This window comes from Colius striatus, chromosome 9 (assembly GCF_028858725.1).
Source record: "Colius striatus isolate bColStr4 chromosome 9, bColStr4.1.hap1, whole genome shotgun sequence".
NCBI classification, from domain to species: Eukaryota; Metazoa; Chordata; class Aves; order Coliiformes; family Coliidae; genus Colius; species Colius striatus.
The window spans coordinates 28,454,164-28,475,699 of record NC_084767.1 but is presented as its reverse complement, the minus strand read 5'-3'; the positions used below and the strand labels follow the sequence as shown (position 1 = coordinate 28,475,699).

The 21,536-nt window shown below is 39.2% G+C and overlaps 1 protein-coding gene across 1 annotated transcript; it reads right to left on the bottom strand.

The window, feature by feature from the left end:
- Positions 1-8,976: 8,976 nt before the first annotated feature.
- On the bottom strand, positions 8,977-20,157 carry ZC3H15 (zinc finger CCCH-type containing 15). Its single transcript, XM_062002537.1, has 10 exons — positions 19,922-20,157; positions 17,788-17,889; positions 15,413-15,524; positions 13,902-14,054; positions 12,763-12,854; positions 11,553-11,735; positions 10,727-10,873; positions 10,462-10,566; positions 10,097-10,223; positions 8,977-9,770 (listed from the first exon to the last, which is right to left on the bottom strand). The coding sequence occupies exons 1-10, from the start codon at positions 19,997-19,999 to the stop codon at positions 9,577-9,579; spliced, it is 1,293 nt and encodes a 430-aa protein (XP_061858521.1). The 5' UTR covers positions 20,000-20,157; the 3' UTR covers positions 8,977-9,576.
- Positions 20,158-21,536: the final 1,379 nt, after the last annotated feature.

The window sequence follows — 21,536 nt, the reverse complement described above, 5'->3', positions numbered from 1 at the left end:
CAGAGTCAGGGGTGAGTTATCCCTAGGGAAATCTTTCTTCAAACCCTTTCCTCTCTTCAAGAAGATAAATGCTTTTTCAGCAACTGTTTGGTGCATATCTGCTTTCTTCCCTCATTTGGGCTGAGAAAGGTAAAGCATCCTGTTGCTTTGCTGACTCAGCACTGAGCACCCTGCTCTGCTCCCACTGAGTTGAGTCATCAGTTGGAAGCGGAAGTGGTGGCGTTGCTGCTGTCTGGCCTTAATTCAGAACACAATCAGAGTCAATCAGTCTAGACAGCCTGAGAGCATAACCACATCTCCCTATATGGTATCATACACCCCCAGATTTCCCCATGGGAAAAGAAATAAGTGTACAGGCTTGGGATTATACTTCTGATCAATGTTAATCTTACTTTCAATGAAGGAGAGTATTTTCTATGTGGTAGAGACAGAGTGATTCTATTACTTGCGTTGAGCTACTACATCTGACAGACTCATGGTCAGAGGAATGGAAGCCTACAACAGACTTTGCTGTTGACATAAAGCCGGAAACCTGCCAGTCAAGATGTGATTTTTCTTTACTAGCTTGCTTACTTCTCAGTGTTACTAACAAATAGGTAAATGATACCTACTGAGATTATATTACAGAAGGTAAACAAATGTGTTCTGTGTTTCTATATTTAGTCTCCTGTTATCTCAATTTTTCAACTTACTAAAATATTCTGTAGGGAAAATTAACTACTAAGAAGTGGGTAGGAGTGTAATGGGTGATGGTCAAAATTGTTATTGTTGAACAAATCGAGTAGGATTCAGTTATATTGTGCATATTGTTGTAAGCAATGACTGTGTTTGTTTAAGTTTGATTATGTTTTGTGGAACCTTGTAATAGTAGTTAAGTGGTTAAGCCAACACCTGGTCAGCGCTGGGATGGTGCAACAAAATAGCGAAACTTCAAAGGCAGGAACACCCAGCAACATTTTTCACCAATCTGGAACTGGTAGATGAGTGAGGACGGGGCATGGACACTGTCGACTGACCAACCAGAGGCCGATTCGTCTGAGTGTCCCAGCCCATGAAGGGAGGGATAACATATATTAAGTACATACCAAAAGATGAATGTGTGTGCCGTGGCGGAACTGTTGGACTTCCCCCGGTCACCCAGCGCTGTTTGCCCTTTTATCGCTTGCTATAATTGGTTTAATAAAGTTCTGTTTGGTTAAGAAAGCTTTAGAGGCTGATTCCTCAATAACAGGAGGACTAAGATTCCTTTTAACAAGGCACCAACAAGTTTTTACTTTTACTTGAATAAGATAATGTTTCATGTCTTCAGGGTTGGAAGAACTGCTCTCCATATAAACTATTTACTAACACAGCTGAATAAAGCTTTGCAAGACGAAAAGCACTTCTGTTAGGCAGGTACTCATTTTTTTGCTATTCCCAAGTCTCTAGTCTGTAAAACAGATAGAGTATTTCAGAGAATTTTTTTTCTGCACATGACATGTCTTCTGTTCATGTAATGTCTTCTGCTCATGACATTACATTCATCAGGAAGAAGTGGACAAAGTCCTATAATTTGGTAGAAACTGCAAGTGTGTAAGCCGCACACAAGCGGCTTGCTGAGCCTTACACAAGCAAGTGTGTAAGGCTCAGCAAGCTGTCCTGTATGTAAGCCATAAGCTTCAGACTCTTGAGTGGATCCAGTGTTTTACAATATGTCTTATTAATATCTGGAGCAAAGAAAGGATTACCACTGATTTGTTCATTGATACTACCCCCAAAAGCCCTTATTGACCTGAGTTTTGGTACGTATTTTGCTCTTGTGCCATCCAGACACTGGGACTTGTAAAGAGGCTTGGCTGCCCTGGACAGATATTTTAAGAAATAACTCAGTTTCTATCAAGGCATTAGAGAGCAAGCCTAACTTGACAAAAAGCAGTTCACATGTTATTTTGGTTTGGTCAGTTGATGCCTTGTATTTCTGTTTTGTTTAGTACTAATCTTTAATGTTTGCTTTCTTGAAAAAAGAAATTGCATCTGGAAAACAACAGAAACATTACTAAGTGAAAAACAAGAGGAAATCACTACTGTGATGTTTTAAGCTTGATTTGTCTTATTGCACCTATGACAAATTCCCCACATCAGCAAAATCTCGTTCAAAATTATGCAAAAGGTGTCTTTAGCCCAAGGCTATAGGGCAATGTTTTCTTTAGCACAATGAGGGTATGCCTACATTCTCAAAATCTGCTTCTAGTTGGTTAACAGCTTTCAGTGTAGAGTTTGAAATCTTATTGTTCAAAAGGAAACAAGTGGTACCGATTTTTCAGAGAAAACCGTCTTTCCTATGAGGGCGCCCTGGCACAGGCTTCGCAGAGAGGTTGTGGAGTCTCCATCTCTGGAGGTTTTCAAAACCCACCTGGATACCTTCCTGTGTAACCTGATAGAGGTGAACCTGCTTTAGCAGAGGAGTTGGATTAAAGACCTCTACAGGTCCCTTCCAGCCCCTTCCATTCAGTGATAATTTGTTCAGTACCAAGAATTGTATTACTTCAGTTTTAGTCAATAGCTTTCCACCATCTTTTTTGTGTTTTATAGAATGTTTTTTTCTCACCAGGTCTTTTGTCATATTAAGATTTCATAGCACCAAATTCAGAGACAGCTCTGCTTGATTTACAGAAGGATTGGTCTTTCGTTAGATAAAATTAATCATTTTAAGTCATATGTGTGTCTCAAGTTTTGCTTCACAGAGCACTTGTGCAGAGCTGAAACAAATGTATCTGGCTGTAGCTCAGCAATACCTGCCAAAAACTGGAGTACTTTTACAAGATATTTTTGAACAGTATTTTTAGTCTAGATAAAAGGCTTTACAGGAAATAATGCAATGAAGGAGAAACAGATTAGGAAAAACCCAACCAACCTCTGTAATATTCTCTACATAATCTTACTAAAAATGTTTTCATAGTATCTGCATATATGGCAGGTAATACAGAGACAAAAAGTTCAATAGCGCTCTGTTCTGTTAAGAGATGGGGTGGGGGAGTGAGTAGCCCAGTGGGGGTGGAGGAAGGCCTGAGAAATTGCCACACTTACCTCCAGAATCAGCACTGACCATAGCTAACACAGTGAGAGGGTTCTTGGGAGACAGGCAGGCAGAGACAGGGATCTTGTGTCTTCTGGTGGGAAAGGCCTCAGCAGAGATTTCTAGAATGGGAGGAGAAGAATTAACTCATCTAGAGAGGGTAATAGAGTTAGCTTTTTGTTCCAAAATAGAAAGAAAATAGATAAACATGGAAATCACATGTTTTCTTCACTTTCACATAGAATGTGTAGTCTACAGATGTTTCTATAATTCTGCTTCTCCTCCCCTACTGAAAGCACTGTTGTGGCACAGCACCTAAACAGCCCACTAGACGACAAAGCTCCTGCTCCCAATACTAGTAACTACAGTAGTGGTAGCTCCTTTACAGCCCAATTTCATCAGACAGAACCATGTTTAGACTTATCCTTCTTCCTAATCCTACCTACCCTTTTCATCCTGCAGAACTAGTAAATATGCAGCAGGCATAACAAATACAGGAGTGCAATATTCCACTTGATCAAATTAAGAATCACTGCTACTATCTTTTCGTCACTCTCCTCTGCTTTTTTTTTTTTTCTCTTTTTCAGAGAAGGTAAATGGCTGGCTGTATGCCATGAATTTAACTCTACTCTTTCACATTCACAACGGACCGTCTAGAACATGCTGCTGTTATGAAGTTCCACAAGGATGAGGAAGAAATTATTTGCCTGTCTTCCTATTTGTATATACATTTATTTCCTAAGAATCTGTCCACTTTTTTTGCCTGTTGATGTTTTCATACAATTTAAGTACTCTCCTTCCTGATGAGACCATCAGCCACAGCAAACACATATAGAACATGTTACTAAAGAAATTCTTGTGAAACAGGATTCCGTCAAGAGCAAAAAGCCAGCACACTTCCCTGCACCCAAGATCTATAGCCACAGAAGACAGGGCTCACTTTCTAGTAACTTCCATATATGGAGAATTTCCAGAAGAGGCATTTTCTAGTTTTCTTACATTCTTGCCTGCTTCTGGTTATATAGAAATACCCGATATTGCTGCTTCCTGATACAGAGATATTTTCATTCCTGTCTTTAGAGCAAATATTCTTCTACTTAAGAGTGACAGTTGGTTATATATGACTTTCTTCCTATTACCGAGTCTTTGAGAATGTTTATTGATTTTTTTCTATGTTTTCTCTGTCATGTATTTTCAAAGTAATCTAATAAGGCTCAGTCTCAATGAGTAGTCAGCTTGTTTTTTAATGTATTACTCCAGAAACATAATATCACATCTTGCCTTGAAGCATCTGTCCCCCAGTGCTCCTGTATTACAGTGGTGCTTCTATGTTCCAGCTAAAGGATTTGGAACAAAATCAAGTTGAAAACTTCTGAGGAATTCCCCAGTTAACAATAATAAGATTCTTCAACTGCTCTATGTTTAGTAATGAGTTCAGACTTTAAATATGTTGAAGAATTATACAGCAGAATAATAACAGGATGCAGAGCAAGCAGGACTGAAAGGTAATGGGGTAAAGCCAAGCCCTCTTCTAGCTGATGCTCTGAATACTCTTTTGCACTGAAATACCAAAGCTCTAGAATATTGCAGTAAGACAAACTGACAAGGAAAAAGATATTCCCCTCCCCATCTCTAATAAAAAAAATGTTTAAGGTTTTTGAGCCCAGGCATCTCTGGCCTTGGTAAACTATCTCAGCATTCAGCTTGACCTCTTCGCTTCAACCTTAACTTCAGAGGACCTCAGAGTTCAAACTCCCTCTCTCTTACCCATGCAAAAATTTCCTTTTTCCCAAAATGCACCAAGAACCCCAACTCACCCTCACTTTAAAAGCCATTCTCTTTTAATTCTCCATATCCGAGGCCTACTGCCCTGTCTGATATTACTAAACCAAAGTATGTCTTCACCTCCATAACATTGTACTGGTGACTATGTCTTTGCTGGGTTAAAGAAAAAATATCAAGGAATAAATCTTAAGAAAATGGATCCATATGGAATGAGGTCTTTAACCATTCTGACAGAGGGTTTGCCAAGAGGTTGTTTGATGTGGGTTCATTTTGTTTTAAAAGTGTTTATTTCTTGTTTATAATACACTAGCCTGAAATTGTCAGGAGGTTGTTACACTTGGGTGCTGCTGGTAAAAGATCTTGGGTTTTTTGCATCTATGTAAAAGAAGTCTGGCCATTACTGCTGACAGCATTTATCAGAGACAGGAACTGCAGACACTTCTCTGCTTTGAATAAAGACTGCATTTAAAAGCTATTTCCTTTTACTGTCTTGGGGGAAGATTCCTCATTCTACTTCCCCTTGCCTCTCCAGACATACAAAGAAAGGACAATTATTTATGTACAGCAAGTATTCTGTAGAACTGTAACTTGATATTTCTGCGTGGAACACAATCTGGAATCACTATTTATAGAATACAGCCTTTTTGTACTGACAAGAAAAGACACTAAGAGTCTGTGGTGTAAGGTTGATATTATTATATCAGCTATCGCGTGTAGCTGTGAGACATACTAGGATCTTAGTCAAGGAAAATGTTCATAAAAGCTAGATGACTGCAGCTAAACAGACTCCTTCAGATCCCTTATAGATTATCCCATCTTATTTTGACTCATCTGATGTATCTGAAGACATAAGATCTTGACTATGTCCCTCCTGACCAGCTTCCTTAATTCTTCTTGCAGCATCCAGAGCACCAGACTGACAGCCTCAGTGGCAGTAGGTAAACTAAGGAATAACCAGTAATGAAGGCTGGAGTAGTTTTGCCTGGGCCAGGTTTTTGGTAGTGAGGTGGGGCTACAGGGGTGGCTTCTTTAAACAAAATGCTGCCAGAATCTTCCCCTGTAGCTGACAGGATCATTGGCAGTTCATTTTAAGATGGATCCACCATTGACTAAGGCCTAGCCAATTAGTGACTGAGGTAACACCTCTGTGAATAATGTGTTTGAGAAGGGGAAGAAGTTGCTGCGCAGTTGCTAAACTACAGCAACAGCAGGAAGTGAGAATATTGAAAACAACTCTGCAGACACCAAGGTCAGTGAAGAAAGAGGGGAAGGAGGTGCCTAAGCAGTGGAAGAAAGACTCCCCTGTGACCTGTGGTGCAGCCCATGGTGAGGCAGCTGTGCCCCTGCAGTCCATGGAGGCCACCAGGGAGCAGAGATCCACTCACAGCCTGTGGAGGACCCCACACCAGAGCTGGTTGATGCCTGAAGGAGGCTATGACTCTGTGGGAAGCTCACCCTGGAGTAAGTTCTTGGCAGGACCTGGGAGCTCATGAGTAGAGAGCCCACACCAGAGCAGGTTTGCTGTCAGGACTTGTGATCCTGTGAGGGACTCAGGCTGGAGCAGTCAATACCTGAAGGACTGTTCTCCCTGTGAGTGACCCACATTGGGGCAGGGTGTGAGGAGCTGCCCCCATGGAAGGCCTCATGCTGGAGCAGTTCATAAAGAACTGTAGCCCATGGGAAGGACCCATGTTGGAGACATTCATGAGGGACCCCCACATTGTAGCAGTGGGAAGTGTGAGCAGGCCTCCCTCTTGAGAAGAAGCAGTGGCAAAGTCCATCTGGAGGGGAAGGAAGGAGAATCCTGGGAAGAAAGAAGAGTGAAGAGAGGTGTTCTAAGGTTTGGCTTTTATTTCTCATTTCACTGCTGCTTTGATTGTTCATTAATAAATCAAACCATTTCTCCCTAAGCTGAGTCTGTTTTGTCTGCAACTGTAATTGTCGAGTGATTTCCATCCTTAATTCACAAACCTCTTGTTCTATTTCTCTCTACCCTGTCCAGTTTAGGAGGGGGAGTGATAGAATGACTTAGTGGGCATCTAGCACCCAGAGAAAGCTAAAACCACAACAGAGATGAAACATAGGCAACAAGTCTCCTAGCATAGCAAGTCTGTTAAAATTTATGCAAGGCCTGAAAATGTAACATTTTAGCAGATTTTTTACAATTCTAGAAGACACATTATACCCATATTACATGCTGACAAGACAGTTTCATTACAACACAGGCCCAGCAATGCAGGATGCATAGAATAGATTTCCTGAAGAGTTTACTACACAACTGGACGCGTTCCTGTGTGATCTGATCTAGGTGGACCTGCTTTGGCAGAGGGGTTGGACCAGATGATCTCTAAAGAGCCCTCCCAACCCCTACCATTCTATGATTCAATTATTCTAAGTAAGGCCTTTGCAGTCATTTTTAAATGAGCTTTTACTGACTGAAATTCCCTAAGAGCTGCAAATTTAGGCTTTTTTAACTCACAAGATTAAGAGCCTTTAACGGAGCTATATTCAAGCAGAAGGAACAAGTAGCAGCATAGTGCAGCTGATCCTCAAAAGCACTCCTGAATGTTACACTAACAAAGAGTTCTTTAAAAGCAGCTGCTCTGCTTCCATCCTTAGTAATCTAGCCAAGGGGCTACAAGTCTAGTCAAAAAGTGCCCAATAAGTGAAGTCACATGTCAAGAGCTGCTGCCTATGAAAATAAGCTTTTCTTCAGCTAACTCAAAGATATTCAACACATTTAAATACTACACAAGGTGACTGTCCTAATGTTTAAATGATAGCCATAAAGGCATTAATGCACCACAGCAGAGTCCATTAGACACAGAAGTGCACACATGCACTCTGCCCACCTAGCTCAGTGTTTATTAGCTGAAATTAGTATGAGTTACTATTATTCCTCCCATCAAGCACAAATAATATTGACACAATTATGGCAAAGGCTTATACTTGTGAAACAGATCATTGTACAGAAATCAGTACTATATACAATATACCAACCTCTCACCGACACCAAATAGAGAAAGCCATTTTCACCCTTGGTAACGATTAAATTACTTTTATTTCCACTCAAAATATACAACTTTAAAAATTATGCATTATACATTTAAATACCAATTGCATTCTTAAGTGTCCTGGTATCCAGGTATCCTATTGCTGGCCAGCATAATCCAATAATCTGTCAACACTGTTTTATTTATAGCCACAGGAGTAAAATCTCCATAAATAAATATTTATATCTGATACTGCAGCTTCTCCTTAAACACTTACATTTAGATGTCAATTTCAGTAGGCCTCTTTCTCAAAAACACAGCTTGTTCCTATAGGAAAAAACAAATTCCACAAAGATCCCAAAGAGGGAAAAAAATATGTCTGAAGTCAGCTATTTTACAAATAGCATTCAAGATACAAGAGTCCATTTAGCAGTGTCAGAAATAACCATTAAAGCCAATATTACCACCCAAAAGCAGATCAAGAAAGCTCACTAACAATGCCACGAATCTTAAGTCTTTAAGTAGTACCGTAAAAGCTTTATAAAAGTCAATATCAATGGTATCATTAGTACACAATATTGTTGCAGATACTATTAGTAGTATGGCAAGGAGGCATAACCTACAGTCCCTTTGAAAGAACACCACCTGAGAAGTCTTTACGGCAGGGGTTCTATTAATTTTGCAAGGACATGTCGACTTCCCTTAAGCCCAACAGCAAATGCCCCTGCAGGGTACACCACCACTCTTTGAGGCAACTCCCTACAGCATAACTTCCATCTTGTTTATAAACACTAACGGTATGACAGGGATTTCTTTAGATCGTAACATCCCTCTCTGCAGAGCTTGAAGTCTTCATTAAAATACAAAACAGTGGGGAAAGAATGAGATTCAAGTAGCAGTGACTGAAGTATAACAACATATTAAACCACTTAAGGGTTGGGCAGGAGATAAGAATGGTAGGGGAAGAGTCAGCTCCTGAATTTTACACTACATGAAGTGTGGAAAAAAAACCTTTTAATTGGAGTTCGCTCTAACTGAAGCCAACTGATGATCACTTCCATATCAAGACTGGTAACTGTATTAGAAAATGAGGTTATTAACAGTTTGGTATGCTAGCTTAACAGAGAAAAATCAACACAGATATTTTAAAGTCGATCATTTTTATTTACAGTTTTGTTGGCCAAAGACAATGGGAAAGTTTAAAACATTTGAAACAGAGGGCACCATATTATATCATATGATGTATCAGTTCACAATCTTCAGTATCCAGTTGGTCAAATAAAGCTGATCACCACTTAAAGAAGCATTATCTGCAACAGCTCCCGTAGAGTATACTGCCTGAAAACACTTCAGGCAGTTACTAGATAAACACAATCACTAATAAAAAAAGCAGTTTTGGTGAAAAGTGTATAGTGTGATTTTTATACTGTACCTGGTCTCAAATTGCCTGCTTATACTTGCATACTGGCAAAGCAGTTACACTTTCTACTTTTAGTTGAAAGTTATCATCTCATTTTCTGCAAACTCAGCTGTCGGGTAATTCTGCACTACTCTGAATATTTTACTGTGAGCATAATCAAGATTGGAGTCGATGAGATTGAGGGAAATTACTCCTGGTATATGATATCAGAATCAGCTGGGTAACCATAAACATCCTGTTTAAGAATTCTATTCAAAAAGGAGAAAAAATGTACTCGGTTTTCTCTGTCACATGAATTTAATTCCTCACTTGAGTGTCTTAATTCATTCTTCTAAATCAAGAGTATTTAGTTCTTCTTCTAGTTCATCCAAGTCCTCTCCAGTAAAAAGATTTTCATCAACTGGAACTGCATCAATTACTCCATTTTCCAACTCTCCACCTCCATCATTATCTTCCTCTATATCATTTTGCTCACTGCTGTTCATATCACCGCCAGAAGCTTCACTTAATTTATTAGCTGAAAATAAAGATACATCTTTTCAGTGTCACAAGTTTTTAATCACTAATTCACAATCCTACCAATCAGGCTATAAAGTTTTGAAACTATAAAAAGTTACTTAATTTCAAATTCATGTAGGCTTATATTGGTTAATTTGCATATATCTGAATAATATGCAGGTGTGGATCATCAATTATTAAAACAGACTGAAAAAAGTAAACTCCCAACTCCTTGAATTCCCACTTTTCACAAGTGGTTTGAGCTCAGTGAGCTGCTCCCACTGTGTCTGCATTTTTAAGTCTCTGTATTAAATACTGTTAGCAATGCCTAAAAAATTAACTCACCATCCTTGTCTATCGAACTGTATGTGCTGAATCGCTCAGGACTAGCCACAGTAATACCAGTCTCATCTACGGCCTTTGGGACATATAGATTCAAATCTATATCATTAATGCATACAGGGTCTTCCATCTGAAAAATAAACCAAGATGTTCTGCATGTATTGCTTCTCTACAGTAGGTCTCATTTCTGCAGGACTTCTGCAAAGTTTTTTTTTAATCTTTCTTTTGACATCAACATTTTGACAAGATGTACTCTGTAGTGGTGGTAAATTAAGTACCAGTTATTAATTGCACTGTAAAAGCTCTCCAAAGTTTTCCAATTTGAACATAACTTCAAATGTTATTAAATATTCAAGATTGATCTCTACCTCATCATCTTCTCCTGTTCCTTGAATATAATGAGTGTCGTCTGCTTCCTCATCGTCAGCATCAACCAGCTCTGGTCGGAATTCAAAGACTTCGCGTCCACTAATCTATTCACAGGAAAATAAATCTTGAATTATCACTTCATGGGACTTACACTGCTATAAAAGTACATTAAAAAACCCCCAAAACCAAGCAAAGCAATTCCAGACTAACTACTGTATTTATGAAAGCTTAATTACTCTTTAAGAGTAAGACTGTAGAACATACCACCAATGCTTTGCCAGCTTTAAAATCTGCTTTCCTCCTCTCCATATCTTGCTCAGCCTTATCAATTTTCTCTTGTCTTTTTCTTCTCTTCCAGGCAATAAAACACTCTAGAGTAATTTTGGTGACATTTGGTCCTAAGGCAGCACGCTGTCAAGTAAAGAGACTGATTAATGCTACAAATTGTTTCCAAAGGCTATTAACAAATTAGAGATTTAATTACTCTTTTCCAGACACTAATTAAAACCATTTCTTAATAATTCCTTCTTAACGCTCACCATTGTTAAACACACATCATCAGCTTGAAGTTGGACTCAATTTTTCACTTAGTGAGATGAGTTTACATCAAAGTTAAAAAAAGTGGGGAAGGGAAGAAACCAGTGGTAACAGCTCAGGTTCTCCTCAAATTGACACTTCCAGACCATGATGATAGAAATAAGCAGAGCAGCAACCTAAGACCTTCAGAAGGCCCCTTCTCTTGGCATTGCTTCCTCTTTAAAGTTATGTGAGAATTAAAGAGGCATTGAGTTGGGGATGACAAAGGTGTACAGAAGCAGTCCTAACAGATATAGGAAAAATAACACTAAGAAATAGAACTCTACAAAAGGATTAGCAACACCTGCACTAAGTATTCAGCTACAGCTTAATCTATTTGCTACATAATAGTTTCTAAACAAAATAAAGGACCAAATACTACACATCCTTCACTCAAGCTCATACAGATTTAAAACATCTTACACTCTAATTATTAATTAAGAAGTTTTTTACAACTGTCTCTTCAGAGTAAGAAAACAAATACCACCAAAAGATACCCATCTGACAACTTTACCTCTTTTTCTATTAGATCTTCTAAAGAAATTTCATCTTGCTTTTCCTCCTTTTTTTTGTCTTTTTTCAACACAAAACCTGGAGGCAGAGCATGGCGATACATGCAGTTGTCTCCTCCACCTGGACAGACCCAAAACCATCCATATTTGTTGTTTTCAATAGCATCAAGGAAATATTTGCAGACCTGTATAAAACAACAGTTTTTAGCACTGCATTCTCTTTTCACTCCCAGTAATTTACACCACAGCTACATCAGAAGTACAGCAATTCAAAGCCAGTTGTGCTCAAAACTGAAGAGACATATAAAATGCATTGCTACTACAAAAGTAGGTAAAAGAAGTTGAAGCAATTATCTAAAAATTCATGTAGTCAGCAGTTATTTACTCTTTTAAAATGTGGGATGACTCAGAAGACTGGCAACTGTGTATTACTGTAAAGCCAGCAGCACATGTAGCATGGAGAAGCATGCTGACTCTCTTCTGGCTCACCAAGAGCCATGTAGTTTTTAATTAAAATAAACTGAATCTACCTCAGATGTTAAAACTTCCAGCTCATGATCCTGAGGTAGAGATGCCATTATGGAACTTTTAACAAGCAATTCATAGTTCACACTTAGCCATATCAAAGTTTAACTTCTGCATATTTAGGCAGCATCAATGGAATATTTAAATTTTTAGTACTGAAAACAAGATGAAATAGTTCTGAAGAAAGAAAAATGGATTAAGATACTATACCATTTAGTACAAGAATTATATTATATTCTTTAAGTTAGAGGTCAGGAACTACAAATGGGCCTCAACTATTCAGCTTACAGAAGGAAATTTAACCTTATATACTTATGTGTTACCTAGTACATAATAAGCCAATATACATGGCAGTTACTGGAATGAGCTGACAGACCTAACTCATCACAAAACTTCATTCTTCTGAGTAAGTAGGATGGATTCCTTGAACATTTCTACTTTGAAAGCACTTAATCTACTATTGATTTGTGTTTTACTTGAGAGAATATCTTATGATGACTGAAAGGACTTTAGAGTGGAGTTTTTTTTGGTTTTAAAAATACATTAGAAATTCTGTCAACTCAACTGTATACTCAGAATATTGTTACACTATTCCATTCAAAATATTTAGATAACAATACATAGCTAATACCAGTCTCTGGTTCATTCTCTCTACTACAGCTCAAGTGGAAAAAAAAAAAGACATACTATTTGAGTTTTGGGTTTTTTCTTTTCCGCCTCACCGTGCTTCTTATTCACCACTTCTTCCAGCTTCTTCTCATCCCAGTTATCCATTGTATCTAGGAAAAGACAACAGATGGTTTCACAAAAGTTCCAAATACTGAACAATGCAGTCAAGTTGCTTTTCTCCCTAGTAACAGTTTTAAATACACTATACTTAGATTTTCTTTATGGAATGGAAAAATAATTCAGACTTTAATATTTTAAAGTTTCATACTCTCCTATGCTGTTCACAAAGCAATTTCCTCAAAGGGCTTAGAAATTTGTACTTTGATATGCATAAAGTGTGCCTCAGTTAAAAGACTAAAAAATATGTTATTCCATCTGTACACTCCCAAGTGTGGACAAGGGAAGAAAGATGACTGAAGAGAATCTTGGAAGCTAATGTTTATAAATTCAGGTAATATAACCTGAGGATGAGAAGAGGTAATACCAAGTGTGTTAAAAGTTAAAAGAATGTGTCATCAACAGGGGTAAGACCAGCAATGATAACAGGATCCCATAGATTTGGTACTACTACTGTATTAATTTAGGATGACAGAGGCTGAATTCAAATAAAGACCAAGACATGATGCATTGTGGAAAACCAATGATTTTGATATAAAAATCTCTAATCCCTGTCTAAAAGGAAAATCCATATCTCTTTGCCAACAAATGATTTCAGGAGATGAAGTCATAGAGAAAAATTCTGAAGTATCCTGAATTCCAGTACTGTGCATATTTGGGCAAACACTAGTATTAGTTCTGGAAGGCAACTGTGGTTGCTCATTACACTTAATGTTTTATAGAACTTAGAAGAAACTAGCCACTGCAAGACCAAATACTGTACAACTTGCTACTGGTATGACATAATATATTACCCAGTAGAATTTAAAAACCACTATCACTACATCATACATTTTCTAAAAAAACAGGTCTAAAGAATACTTGTGAGCACACTTTTTGTGAGCAATGGTGAAACTTGCTGTAATTTTGACCTTAATTGTATGGGTTGGCTTAGTAACTGATCAAACTCTTCAGGATTATAACCACAGCACAGCATTATTCTTAAATCTTAAAAATCCAGTTTCAGAATCAGAGTAGTTTAGTTGTCCTTTTCTTTATACCTTTTTCAAGGTCTTCATCTCTTGCATCAATATAGACACTTCGTTTTTCACACTTCCTTTCCAAAGACAAATCATGAGAAAACTTGCACTTGTCTCCTTTAGTGCATTGTCCTTGCTTGAAGAAAGCACAAACTACAGATTTGGGGTCAGCACCTGAGTGAAGAAAGATTTTACATTTCAGTACTATTTTTAAGCAAAAGCTGTACATTACAAACATCTAGGATCATACAGTCTTTGTAGGTGTAGTGAATGAGAACACTTTTTAAAAAAAGGAAATGTGCCTGAGAAAACGATTCATTCATATAATACAATACACAAGAAGTGTCGTGTTGTGCAACTTCCCTATACAGGACTTCCCTTTCCTCTTGTGGACATCAGCCTTTCCTTAAGAGATCAACACACTAGAATAAATTATAATAATCTAACCTGCACTCATTCAGGCCACTTCCTTTAAGATGGCTGCTCACAGATCCCAAAATAAACAACAGCTGTTATGATATTCAATCAACCTATCTATAGTTTAAGTAAAAATCACCCCGGTAAAGGAGTTATTTGACCATTAGGAGATCAATGAATGCAGGTAGAAATGAATTTATGAGACATGACTAAATCAGAAATACTTTTCTTGCAATACTCATTAAGTGTTCATGTAAGATTTTAAATCCTGAGTTTTTCACTTGCTGATTTTATGCTTGGTGCAAGCAACCAGTGACTAGAGTACATACACCAACTCCTATGCAACACTAACTAAAAATATAGTATTTAATCAGTGTGTAGATCCCTAAAAGAACTTTGGGTAATATAAGTCTCTTTGTTGACAATCCCAACAGAAAGCCAGAGCTTTAATTAAGACAATATTAGCATTCCTAAGTAAATTTAAGTCAAGGGCTACTTGCCTTGCAGAAAGCTGACCACTGCAGATCATTAACAGAAAATCAGCCTTAGTTGCTACTAAGTGCCAAAACCAGCAAATATCAGGTTTGCTTTAATGCTGTGGACATCACACATTTAATTAACAATTATTGTGCATCATCTCAAAAATTCCAGAAAGTTAAAAACAGAAGGAGTTCATAACATTAAGTTGATTTGTAACAGTATGATCATTTTTTTTCTCCCACGTGGCAGCCAATTGTAGAATTCTTGATAAAGCACTGTTGAAACTTAAGATTTCATCACAAAACTAGTCTGTATAATAAACAAGTCCAAGCAAGACACTTCTGAAACCAAGTCTTAGTGTTAATTGTGAGGTAGGACAGAAATAATGTCTGTGCTCATTTGAGTACAAGTTTTCCATGAAGACCATAGTTAACATACTATATTCATCGTAATTCCTGGATGTTCACATTTTTCTGGGAGGATAGTCATATCCATACTGACAAACTACTTGGTGAAGTAGAGAAGGAAACAGATGTATAACAATGAAAAAAAAATGAACTTGCCTTTTTAAAGGGCTATTTTAACTGAAGTAGACATATGAATAAGTGTACAGAAGAGAATTCAGTCACTTATACCTTTGCTAATTTTCTGTGCAGCAACCACAGGCTTGAAGAGTTCATTTAATTCTTGTAATTCTTTTTTCTTATCTTCTTTCTTTAATTTCTTCTCACTTTCTGTTTGAGCAACCTACAATGATCCCAAATTTGAAGTTATTAATGTAAAATTAGAATGACATTACTCACTTGACATGAACTCTAGATTAAATTAGCAGACGATTCTAAGTTTAAGGGGAAAAGGGAAAGAATCTGAGATTTCAGGGCCAGTGCCATCTAGCGGTACTGACCTTTCAAACATAAAAGACTTCAAATGCACCTATAGTCAGAGATCCAAGATGCTGGTAGGTAGTTAGATAACAGTTACCTCTACAGGTTAGGAAATTATGGACATTGAGACTAGAAGAGTTAGAGGCTCTTTAGTGGTATGTGAGCAGCACAACTATTCAATGCATTTACTTCAAGAACTATGCAAAAAGCCCCTCTCAGTTTACTCCCCTACACATTGCTTTGCTTTTGCTTGTCATGTATGTTGGTGGTAACTCCAGGAAACCTGTCTGTAGAAATTGGAAAATGCTTTTAGAACACTATTTGTCTGCATTTATATATCAAATGTTTTACTGAAAATCGGTGGTTTGTAAGACAAGAATATTTATTTTATAGGTATTAGAGGCCTAGGACTGAAAAACAATCTGGGAAAATTTGTTCAAAAAATCCCCTTACTTTACCTAAGACTAAGACTCAGCCTTACCATGTATCTATACTGGAGTGGTAGAGAGGGATGAAGACAGATGAAAGAGGACATGGGAGAAATATTAGATTACCTGACTCTCATCTTTAAGGGAATCTACTAAAACCACTATACAAATATAGATGCTTTACTGGTAAAATACAGTGTAATATTAAAAAATGAACTTTGTTCTTAAGGTGAAAACATGCCAAATCGTTTCAAAATCATTTCTTCAGTTTTCATACTCAGTTTACAAATCTTGGTTTATGCAACATACAGGCCAACACAAATCAATTCCAAAAAGTAGTACTCGAAGAATGTTCTTCTTTTACCCTCGGGTTCTAAAAGCACGATAATGAAGCTTGTCTTTTTTTAACAAAAAAATCACCAAATGTGACAGCATTCCACTATCTCAGGACACAGGAAAGATTGCTTTAAAGATTCTTCCCCCCCTGCCAAGGAAGAACTCTAACTGAAAACTATTTTTCCAGGCAAGAAATGTATAATCAGGTCCAAAAATTATCTTCTGACATCTGTCAATAGATAAAAGTAATTGAGAAACAAATTATTGTAGGTTGGCAAATTTATATACTGGTATTCCTATACATGCTACAGATTTGAGGATTTTATACATAAATTTCAGGACTGAGAAACAATGTTTTTCAAGGGACATCAAGTAATCAATTCTACTGCAGAAACTAGTAGATCTAATGACCTAAATATCTACTTTTGAAGTTGTACTTGACATTTGATAGCTTATCCTTATATTATGTAAGGAATTTAACATAAATTATGACATCATTAATTTAGCTGTCACAAATATAATAATTCTACAGGCTTATTCATAGAATAGGAAGCCATGTAAATACTTAACAACTAGCTTCCCCAGCACTGTAGGAATAAGAAATCTGGCTTATTGCCCATACAGTAATATTGTCATGAAATTTGTGCTTTCCAATTAAGTACAACCTAAACATGGTATCTCAGCCACATCACATTTTACTTCGTAATCATAGAATGGTAGAGTTGGAAGGGACTTTTAGAGATCATCTAGTCCAACTCCCCTGCAGGTCAACCTAGATCAAGTCACATAGGAACATGTCCAGGCGGGTGTTGAAAAGAAGAGTAATAGACAGCAGCTCAGAAGTTCAGTTTCTTTGACCAGATGACCAAACAGAGGCAGACTTGTGAGACGTTTCCTCTTGAAGTTACTTATAACAAATACTTCCCAAGTAGAATAAACAGCACATATGGGCAATTCAAATTTCAGTATTAGTAACAACTATTTTTCTTGTTAACTGTTCACTATTTCTTAGATTATGTGGGAATTAAAAAGAGAAAGAATATACAACTGCAGTTTGCTGATAGTCAGTTTCTACAATTTTATTTCATGCATACCTTAAACTTCATTATGTTACTATTAGAATACTGAGTAAACAAAACCCCCACCTATATTAGATAAGTTTGATTTGAGAGTAATGAGCACTCTGTATTGCCTTTAAGCAGGTACATAATTCTCTGCTAGACAAGCTGTACAAGAAGACTACTCTAGTCATAATACATTAGGCAAGTAACGTAAATTTTTTTATACTTCAGTATTTTATGACAGTATCATGAGAGATGATTTTACTATACAGTGGGAAAACACTGCATAATAAATGCTTACCTGACGTGGATTTTGCTGACCAAATTTAACCTGGTGAGTCACAGCCTTGATAAACTTCTGTTGTTTTGCACCTTTTTTATTCTTTAGACCAAATGTTTTGTCCTAAATAATGAGATAAATACAGTTGGATTAACTGAAACAAGTTTAAATTGTTACAAAAGACTCCCACAACTTGCCACTCCTCTCAGGTTTTCAGTTAAACCTTTAGCAACATGAGCTATCCAAGAAACAGTATGAACAATATTTAGACCCGTCATATCATCTTTGAAATTTGCTTTTCAAAAGAACCTATCAAATGCTGCTTTTGTCCAAGCTATTGCTTTTACCACCAAACCTACTTGTGTCCAGGTATTAAAAGCACAGTGTTTTCAGACCTCTCAGGACAAAAGGACAGATGGTTTTGGTGACTTCCCAAGTAATATCTGAGAAAAATACATGAGTGCTTAGCCATAAATACAGCCTTTTCCCTCCTCCCATCTACTTGAAATCAGTTATTACTTTTATCTTCAAGTGTTTACATATAAATGTTACATATTTTTAATGCAGACAAACATTGTGACATATATTACTGTTTGTTTTCAATTATTTTAAGCTTCTTGTTTTCTAACCCTACTAATTTAAAAGACTCCCCCATATATCAAGTCCAGACAGGTGTTCACATCTCCTCAACTCCATTGCAAGAACTTTCTATTTACTGCCTGAAACAGTTCTTCCTGTACATCTCCAGTTTTACTGTTACAGACAAGTTTCTACACCAAATCTATTAAAAATTTAATTTTAAAAAAGCTCACTTGAACATAAGTATCTGAAGCAGAGATTGTTTTTTGCAACTGAACTACGTACATTAAAAACCTACCCATGCCCTTCATTTGATACCAACATTTTTTTTTTCCTTTCAGGAACAAGTAGCAACAAGTTTTGGAAACTTTAACAATCAAAAAATATTATTATAAAATAGTTACAGAATAAACAGTTCCAAATTTCCAGAGTCACTCTGTTGTCATTTACAATGTATCCCCTTATGAACAGAAGCTAGTCCTCTACTACTTTATGCTAAATTGAGAAGTCTGTAATTTGTCAAAATAACTAGCTGGGAAAGAAAATAGATAATTCACAAACTGGACTTCCATGGCAAATGCCACTTGGACTACATAATAGTCCTTGTGTATTTGAATTAAATAATAAAGTGTTATTAAGAATCAATGCAAGTTTTTGGCCTTTCAGCTGCAGGGTTGGGTTTTTTTCTTAACAAAAAACGTAGTTTTCCTATGTTGATGGATTCAGCAAGAACAGAAACACTAAAGCCAATGGAAAGCAAGCATAGCCACTAACTCAACATTTCCAAAGAACACAGGAACAATACTCTGCAGTGCTAGACTTAGAAGAACACTTGCATTACACAGATATTCTGCCTAAACAGCTGAGCAGCTGCTTTCGTGTCAACAGATGATTGCTAACATTTAATTTTCTGTTACTGCTCACTCCTTTTACACAAGACATAGTGTTTTGTTTAGTGGAAGATTTGCACAACTTCTCGAATATATAACACACACATACTCCTCTGTCAGGTTCGTTTGCTGTTGATTTTCTGTTGGTTTTTTTTTTTTTTTTTTAAGCGGAAAGGGTGAAATAAAGAGCGCTCTTGCCAGATCACCTTCAGCGCTCTAGTCTGAAAACGTCCAGGCTGAAAAGCCAAACCCGAGTCCATGCAGCGCATCGAGCATTAGTACAACGTAAAAGGGGATTTGACAGGTCTGGCCCGTGGCTTGGGGCGCGAAGGGAACCCGACTCCCCCAGAGCCATGCCCCTGGGCTCGGTTGCGTGGCTAGTCAGGTATCAGGGTGTAAACTACCCCCCGCACACTCTTCGGCTTTAGGGCCGTTTCCTCGGCTGCTTTAGCTGAAGAGGCGGCCTGCCGGCCTGGCTGCTCATAGGCTGTGACGGAGGTCTTGGGGGAGGCCGGCGTCTGCCAGCAGCAGCTTCCGCGCCTCTGCAGGTCGGAGAACAGCAGAGAGGGGCGCAGGGAGCTGCTCGCCTCCGAATGGAAAGAGTGGGAAGCAGCAGGTCCCCGTCGGGGCAGGGCGAGGGCTGCGGCGGCAGAGCGGCCCGCCCGGCGCGGCCCTGCCTGCCTTACCTCGATGATCTTCTCCTTCTTCTTCTGGTCCGCCTTCTTGCTGCCCCCCGCCGGCTGCTGCTGCTTCTTGGGGGGCATGGCGGGAAGGGCGGAGCGGCCTCACCCCTGGCCCGGGGGTCTCACAGGGCGGCGCGAGACAGCAGAGCGGGACGGGACGGCGCCGGCGCCGCCGGGGAGCCGCAACGCAGCCGGCTCGCGAGGCCGGCAGCCGCGGAGCACGCCGGGAAAACAGTGCGAGCGCTGCAAGCCAGGCAGCGCGCGGCGGACCAATTACCTCCCGGCAGGCAACGCGCGGCAGGGCGACGACCTGGCGCTCCGCGTGACGCCACGGAGGGGCGGGGCTCGCACCGCCTGCGCGGTGCCGGGGCGGTGCCGGGGCGGTGCCGGGGCGGTGCCGGGGCGGTGCCGGGGCGGTGCCGGGCTCGGGCTCCAGTCGTGAGGGAGTTTCCTTTACGTGGGGGTGGGAGGCGCGTTCCCACCGGGCGTACGCGCGGTTGGGGGCGCGGCCGTAGGCAGTAACGGGCGCGGGTCCACTGCGCCTTCTGCAGGAGTCGTGCCTCGCCGGTCAGCGGAATGGTTGAGTGAGGGGGGATGGGGGTCGCCGAGAGCCTTTCCCAGTCCAATCGGCATCCAGCACTAGTAGGGCAGTCTTTTGGTAGTCTGACAGGCACTGGTTCCCTACTGGGAACGGTGGCCAGTTGCGCTCATGAGCGGGGTCTGGATGGAGACGCGCGTACCGCCAACACCGCTTCAGATGCAATCATCTAGCCGCGAGCGGGGTGGTAAAACTTTCTGCCTTGAGGAGCCTGGACCCAGCTAAACGCCAGCAATCCTAGGCAACCTATCCTTACCCTGCAAGCTCCAGGGTTTCAAGGAAGCGATCCGGAAAGCAGCAAAGAAAATTTTAATTACTACCTGTACAGATGCAGAGCGACGGTTGGGTACACCTCTGTCACCTGCAGCAGTGGAAAAGCTTGTCTTCCGGGAGCACCTGGTGACTGAATCAGTACTGATCCATATGACGTGTATCTTCTGGAGGGAGTGGGGATGAATAAGGGGATAGGGAATTCGTGCATGTATGGAACTGTTATTTTCTGCTCCTATCTCATTGCCAGACAAGGGGGAAGCAACTGCTTTATGGGGACACAAGACACTTCGCTGCTTACTAACTGCAATGATTTTCTTAAGATCAATTAGGAAAGTAACATCCTAGAGAGTGTAGAAACTAGAAAATCAAATATTAGGGAGAAAAACAGGCTCTCCCAGGCTGCTTCCAATAGTCAAGTATTAAATATATCTGAAGTCAGACATTTGCATGGTCATCTCTTTTCCATCTGAGTTCCCTCTGACAAATACATCTGTCTCCAAAGATTGCCTCCCAAAAACAGTGACAGTGCTGAACTCTGATTTTATGTTGGGTACACAGACCCATGCCCACTGAGGATTAATGGGAGAGAATTTGCTACTGGAACCTATGTCTAAAAATATTTTAATATCAAGATGTACTTTGAAAATGATCCCATATACGAGGTAAGAAAACAGTCTGTTCTGTAAGAAAACAGCAAGCTATTCTAACAAGATTTTAAACTTAAGACCAGAGATCCTTCTCACAAAA

Coding starts and splice junctions, on each gene's coding strand:
- ZC3H15 (XM_062002537.1), bottom strand. CDS start 19,999: ATGCCCCCCAAGAAGCAGCAGCAGCCGGCGGGGGGCAGCAAGAAGGCG. Junction 17,890..19,921: donor AGAAGGAGAAGATCATCGAG/GTAAGGCAGGCA, acceptor CTCATTATTTAG/GACAAAACATTTGGTCTAAA. Junction 14,055..15,412: donor TGCACAGAAAATTAGCAAAG/GTATAAGTGACT, acceptor TTCTTCACTCAG/GTGCTGACCCCAAATCTGTA.